We start from the raw sequence: 7,067 nt of genomic DNA on the forward strand, positions 1-7,067 counted from the left end.
GATCATCTAGTCCAACTGCCTGACCACTTCAGGGCTGACCAAAAGTTAAAAGCATATAATTATAATATTATAATTATTTACCTTCCCTTTCCGGAGAAGGGCAAACAGAGTTTCCTTCTCAGGAGTTTCATTCAAATCAGATTTTCACAGCTTCCATCTAATCTGTCCCATTTTTGCAGCCAGTGTGCAACCATGTAACCACAGCCACATCTCCTCCGATGAGGAGAGCAGCAGAGATCTTTGTAATAAAGTCACTAATGTATAGAAAGGACCCGTCTTTCTTGCTTTTTTACCTGGCAGAGGGGGCTCAGAGCATCACGGCATGACGAGAGAGAAGAGCTCAACTAGAGCGGCCAGACGGTGTGTTCCGCTGCAGCGCTAACAGCAGCAAGTTCTGCCGCCCCCGCCCGCGCCTCGCTCAGGGCTGGCCAGCGCGCCGCAGCCAGCCTTTGGCTGGGTTTCCAGCTAGCATTAATTAAACGCACCAGATCTCACCCCAAAGTTTCATGAATTGCTGACTGAGGCGTGTAAAGAGGGCATTTCCCGAGCCCGGAGGGTGATGAGTTGCTGCTGCCAGGAAGGGGTTTTGTTCCCTCCCTAGCACAGGCCTAACGAGCTGGGCCTTCTAATCGCTGTTTGAAAGAAAGCGGCAGAATTATTTTATGCTTCTTAAATTGTTTCCTTTAATAGGAAGTGCTGCTTTACTCTACCTTGTGCTTCTGAAACAAACATTTGTGTTCCAAAAATATACAGTGTACACATACTCTGTAGCTATAGATACAAACATTTACAAAAAAACGAGCAGGCTGGAGTGGACTAGCTTGAAAAAAATCTCATGCCTTTCTTTCTGGCCCTCCTAGAGCAAGACTAGCTGGGCTCACCGTGCCGTAAACAGATCAGGGCTACTGAAAAACACATGATTGAGAAATATATCCTTGGTGATTATATGAAACAACGTGGATCAAAAAATTTTCCACACATTGCAGAGGTTTGGAGTTTCTGTTGCCTCTTCCTACCCCCTCCTTTTGTCCTTACGATCTGCCTTGGTATCTGCATCCCACATCCAAATCGACTGCAGCCTACCCGTCTGGGTCTTCTCTACTGCCAAAGGGCTGATCCCTCACGCGGGCATCGCTCAGCTTTACACCAAAGAGGAAAATGTGGTTCCCAAGACATTTGGTTTCATCTGCAAGGCTTCCTCAAACTAAGGGAACCTGGGTACACTCTACAGTCTTAGCATTTTAGCGAATAGGTCGGTATGGGAATGTCATTCCTGGAATAAATGTTTGTACGGGGTGAGCCGGGAGCGCCGGGTGAGCCGGGTGAGCAGGTAGCGCAGGGTGCGTGGCGTGCGCGGGGTAGCCCAGAGGAGGAGTATGGATATGAGGATAAAATCCTGGTGGCAGAGCACCGTGGGTCGGTTGCTGCACTGGACCTGAAATCACCAGCTGGAGCAAGCTGTGGAGAGAAATGCAGACAGGGATGAGGATTACTCAGAGAAGGCTTTTGCCGTGGCTCTCCCCAGCCCACAAGGGCCCGGATCTGAGGACAATTCATAACCATAATTCAATTATGCTCTTTACCGCTTCCAGCAGACTCTTCTTTCTTTCCCCCCCCCCCTTTTTTTTTTTTTTTTTTAAATTTGGTTGCTCAGTTAAGCTTAGGGTCAGGTAAAACAAGCAGGGAATTGGGGACGGGACAACTTTGGGGCAGGTTCCACACTGTAATTTCATTTTCCCCTTCTGTGCATTTGTTCTAACACAGGCTGGGCAAGATCATCTATATGGTGGGAGTCACTGAAGTCTCCTTCAGTCAAGAGTCCAGCTTGCAAGGGAAGAAGTAGCCAGCACTGTCTACCACCTTTATCCTTGCACTAAACTGTGTGTGAGTAAAGGCCGACTTCCAGAAAGCAATCACAAATTTTTAGAGGAGATTTTGTCTCAGCAGCCCTCAAGTGTGTGTCTTGGAACATGCATCAAAGCCATCACAGCTGTAAAAAGGTCTCTTACTTGTTATGCGGTAGCCTGGAGCACACAGTTCTCAAGTCATCTGAAAGAAAACAGAAGACACAACGATAAGGGTAAAGCAGAAACTAGAGCCATTTTCCTCTCCACTCTCCTCTCTAGGAAGATGAGATTACTGAAAAAGCTCCAGTCATCAACAGATGCAGAATCCCATTCTCAGGCCAAAAACTTCCATAGGAGAGAAAGTCATCTCACCAGTCAATACCGCAGCTTTTTGCGCTTGACACTTTATTGCATGTTCAACATTTAACCTACGCTGCCATATGGGAAATGCAGCTTCATTTCAAGGCAGACCAAGCCTTAGTATAGAATTTGCAGTATCAATTTACTATCAAGAAGTAACTAAGACATAGGAAACATGAGGTATGACTCTGCCCACTGAATATGCCATTTATGATGAGAAAGGCATCAGGTCAAAGCAAGGCAAACCTTACCCGATACCTGTTTTGCATTGTTTTTTTTGTTTTGTTTTTTTTTTTTTTTTTTTTAAACAGTGCTAGTGTAAAGAAAGGGTTGAGGTTTTTTTTTTTTCTGGGGTCAATTACCTAAAAATTGCACCTTTTTTACCACTTAATGTCTTTTCCAGAACATTTCTTGGTAATATCTGTACACCTCACTCCTTCGTGAGCTGCTCCCATCTCTTCCTTGGTCCCATGCAAGGAGTACTGCTTTCAACCGATTTTCAGATATTGATGAACAGTTTGTATTTGCCTCTCCAAAGCAGAATATCTAGAACCAAGGTATTTAACCACATACCCTGTTGCTAGAGTCCTTTAGGAATACCTTGAGAACAAACGCCTTTGTAGATAAACACACTCCCAAAACACTGAAATAACTGGTAGTTCAGCAGCTACTTATACTGAATTAGTTTCCACTTCTACAGTAAAAGCAAGTGCTCAGAATGTGCCAGGTGAACAGTTAGGAAAAAAACACAGCCAAAATAAGCCATCAACTAAAAAACCTCCACTTTTCTGCCCGTTCAGAGCTACTTTATGAAAGATTAGAAAGAATAACATTGACATTTGACCAGCAGCACTGGTTTACCCAGGGCAAAAGCCTCAGGCACCTGCTTAGGCAGAGGCCGCTCTCCACAGCCGGGGTCTGCACTAACTGCCCGGGCTTTGGGGAGCTTTGAGCGTTCTGGTTACACCAAGAATTACCTGTTTTCAACAGAATGTATCAACAAAACAGTATGTCTGGCTGACCCTGTGCCATGTTAAGGTACTTCCCTTTTTCATGTCTGCAGGTCTTTTGGAAAGAACTGGTTTTGTCAACAGGAAAGACAGATGAAAGCCACATTAGTAGGCTTCTTTAGTAAGTTTAAGTGAAATCGTACACACTGTAATGGGGTCTCATTACAGGAGAGCTGAAGGCCCAGAAGTTCCAGTTGAACAGTTTTTGTTTGCTTTTCAAATTCATTGTCTAGCACACCCACCCCATGGTTTACCTACTTCACGGTCCCTCCTCCAGCAGGCAAACTCAGAGAAGTCAAACTGAAACACAGTAAAACAGTGCTTTTTAAACAGCTACAAGCAATTCTGAGGGGGTCAAATTTGTTCCCATGCCAGACACCCAACTGTAACTCCCTTGTGCCCACTGCAAGGTAGATCAGTTCTCCAGCTCTGCAAAGCAATGCACCAGTCACCTGCATCAATGATCTCTCCTTTCGTACTCCTCATCCAGTTACTCTTTCTGAAGTATTTCCTGCACTATCACTTCCTAAGAGCAGCAAACTACTACTACTGCTGTGAACATGTTGATCTTTACTCTCCCCATCCCAAAACTCCCTCTTACAACATCCACATGCTGGAGGAAAAGGATCCTATGCCAGGGTCTCTGCCAGCCCCACCGACAAGTTACCTCTAGTGCACAGGAGCGCTCCGGATGCCATGGCCACTTGCAAAGCCTGAGCCAGTCTGTCTAGAGCCAGTTCAATCTCTTTGGATGCATTGAGAGGGTTGAGTTCATCAGAGAGTCTGTTAATTTCCTCAACGAGCGGAACCACATGGTCAAAGGGTACTAGCCCCAGGCGCCCATAAAGGTTCTTCTCCGTTAAATGCCCCTGAAGCATCATAAGAACCTGCAGGACACTTAGATGCAGTTTTGAATACAGCTGATGGCAATCTCTGTCTTCTGAAGTCGAGTCCTTCGCAATTTTGCTGGGAGGGTGTCCATTTGAGAGAGAGGCTTTCTTCTTCCTTTTATAAGCCAAGGGGGCCTTCACGCACCAACGGATCAGTCCAGTCAGTGGGGTGAGCTCTAAAAACCCTATTGGCAGGTTGGCTGCAATAGGAGTGTTTAGAAAGGTGATAAGGATCAAGCGGGGGTCTTCAAAGATCCAGGAAACAATCAACTCGAGCAGATCCGAAGGAGGGATGAGGTCATCTGAAGACAGGAAAGACTGAGTAAGCTGAGCCTCGCACTGAAGCACAGGACACCAGTCTTTAATCTCTCACACATACCCTTCCCACACTGTCACAATTACAATTTCAAAACCTCCCCAACTCTGCTGTTTTTTTCAAGACACCAAAGGCAGGTGCTCATTTGTCCCAGGGAAGACACAACCATGTTCCTGTCAGCTTCACCTTCTCCACCACCAAATGCCAACATTTATCCCCTTTCCCAGCAAAGCTTCTTTTGTCATTTTCTTCTCTCCCACCCATCATCTGCTCACTTCTTCTCTAAACTCGGACTCCATTTAGCCCTTGCCACAGGAAGTACAATGGGCAAGGGAATGGGAAAAACTTGTTGGCACTTCTTTCTCTTCACCCTAATCATCAACTCATTTCCTTTAAGACTTTCCTAAACAAGCATGTCTTGTGGAAAAACTTAACACAACAACACGATCACATGACAGGTAAAGGATTATAAGTATGTAAGGCTTCAGGCAATACGCGAAAGGTGGTCATGAACTGCAGCTTGACTACAGACGAGAGAAACATTGACTTCACAGTAATCGTGCATCATCCCGACACAGGGGCAGGCTACTGGATTGAGACACGTACGTTCATTGCAAGTTGTGTACAGTGTCAACAAAAGGCTCAGCACAGAACTATCTGGTCAGGTCTTTTGTACCTGAAATGATTTATAGGACAAATCATCTGGACTACAGAATTACTAATGCACACCAGATACAGAATCGGTATTTTCCAGTTTTTAGCTTTTCTGAGACCTCCGAGTATCACAGATACTGCTGTTTGTGTGATCGACTCCTGTCCTCAGAACATGGTGGAGACTGCCCAGTTACAGATCGCTCTTTGAAGAGCAAGCTTCCTTTTCTTGTGTCACCAATAACACTTCAAATAAACTAAGGAATTAAAAAAAAATTTAAATTCCTTTAACTCATATTTCCTTTCTGACATGTCTTTTAATTAGCTGGATGAACTTCCAAGTGGTTGCACAAAACATATAAAATACTGAGCTCTACCAAATACTTTTTTAAAAAAAAAAGTCTACGCCTGTACCTCTCTCTTACTAATGCCAAGCTGTTTATCTGGAGAAGACGGTGCAAAACATTTCCTTTATCGATAACAAATAGTGTTTGCTTTTTTGGATTATATGTGATGTTGGTATTTAGTGTACGGTTTTTCCCTAGTCTACCATGAGCTCTCTGTCTCTCTCGCTGAGTAAAGATAAATCAATCTTATTTTAGACACCTATACGTTTCTAGCGTCTGAGCAGCAACAACCTGAGACAGGTCATATCACTAGCTGGTCACACATACAGCTAAAGAGCGTATTGGAGGTATGCTGTTGATTGCCTTTCTCATCACTGCTCAACAGAAATCCTGCTCCAGCTTGCAAACATTCAGAATTTGTGTTTCTCTCCTTTTTGGAAGGAAGACAGACAGGGCTGACAGACAGCCCTGAGTCTATCTGCTGGGTAGATGATACACAATAGGGAGGTCCAGCTGCCCAGCCCAGGCAGATCAGCTTTCACTCCTAGAGCTGCTCAATCAGTAAGGTCCTTTGCCCTCTGTGGAGGGCGTTGCCCTTTGTGTCAGGCGCTACCTGGCTGCTTCTCCAGCAAAGACTCTCCCTTCAGCCACTGAGCGGTTATTTTTGTTCTCAGCCCAGTGACGGATGAGGCAACAGCCACACCCCTGAGCTGCTTCTGGCAATAATTACATGGCAACAAGCAACTTTAGAATTTCAGCAGTTCATTCACTTGCAACAGTTAATTGTGTTGCATTATACTGCACCTCGTACTTCAAAAGACACAGCTTGGAAATGCTTACCTGAAGAGAGGTCGTAGAGCGCTGTGACGGATGTAATGAACTGGCAGCAGAAGCGAGGACTGGCACTGAATATCTGCTTCAGCGTCTGGATGGACCCTGGCACCAAGTTGCAGTAGTCATCGACCAAGGCTCGGGCTAGCCTCACGCAGTACACAGCGGGGGTTCGCTGCAGGGGTGCGGGACGGCACACAAGGAAAAGCGGATTAAACCCAGTCACAGAAAGTTCTGCAGAGCTGACTATAACATTTGCGTTTTTAACTGTGCCTGCCCACATCACCCAGCCACTTTGCTGCTTCAACATTTGTGTTTCCACTTTCCCAAAATTAAAGTGTGCTTTCTCTCTCTCTCTGCATATCAAAGATCCACTCAGACAGAAATAAAATTGCTATTTCACAATATTAAAATAGATGGTGATATTTCATGTTTACAGTATCTGTATTTTGAAATGAAAGCCTTTTACATCAATATTTTGACTTAGATAGAGATTTTTTTACTACTTCAGCAACATAGTTCTGTAGTTCAATTAGTTCAGTACCAGAACAACTAGTTCAGTAACCTCTCAGTTACGCTTGATGTTTTTAATGTGGACAAAATTCTGTGCAATCCTCATGTCACTTAAGAGCTGCAATCTGCAAAAAACTACACCTTCTGCTGCTGTCCAGGTTACATCCCCTCCTCCTCCACCAAGGCTCACCAGGTGGGAAAAGAGGGACCCCACAGAAACAGTACTGGTCTGCCTCCCACCACAGTCTTTCTGCTCGTCCCCTTCTGTAAAGCAGGTGACTTCTGCCCATCCCGCAAAGGCA

General features: G+C 45.0%; 1 protein-coding gene across 1 annotated transcript in view; it reads right to left on the reverse strand.

Moving 5' to 3' along the window:
• Positions 1-1,241: 1,241 nt before the first annotated feature.
• LOC104083642 (chromosome unknown open reading frame, human C7orf26) overlaps positions 1,242-7,067 on the reverse strand; it is a gene marked incomplete at its 5' end in the record, with an annotated part of 6,675 nt that continues 849 nt past the window's right edge. The window contains 4 exons of the mRNA XM_009587183.1: positions 1,242-1,458; positions 2,010-2,049; positions 3,885-4,409; positions 6,262-6,427. Coding sequence (XP_009585478.1) covers positions 1,242-1,458; positions 2,010-2,049; positions 3,885-4,409; positions 6,262-6,427 — 948 coding nt within the window. The remainder of the gene's footprint in view (positions 1,459-2,009; positions 2,050-3,884; positions 4,410-6,261; positions 6,428-7,067) is intronic.

This window comes from Fulmarus glacialis, unplaced genomic scaffold (genome assembly GCF_000690835.1).
Source record: "Fulmarus glacialis isolate BGI_N327 unplaced genomic scaffold, ASM69083v1 scaffold33261, whole genome shotgun sequence".
Lineage (NCBI taxonomy): Eukaryota > Metazoa > Chordata > Aves > Procellariiformes > Procellariidae > Fulmarus > Fulmarus glacialis.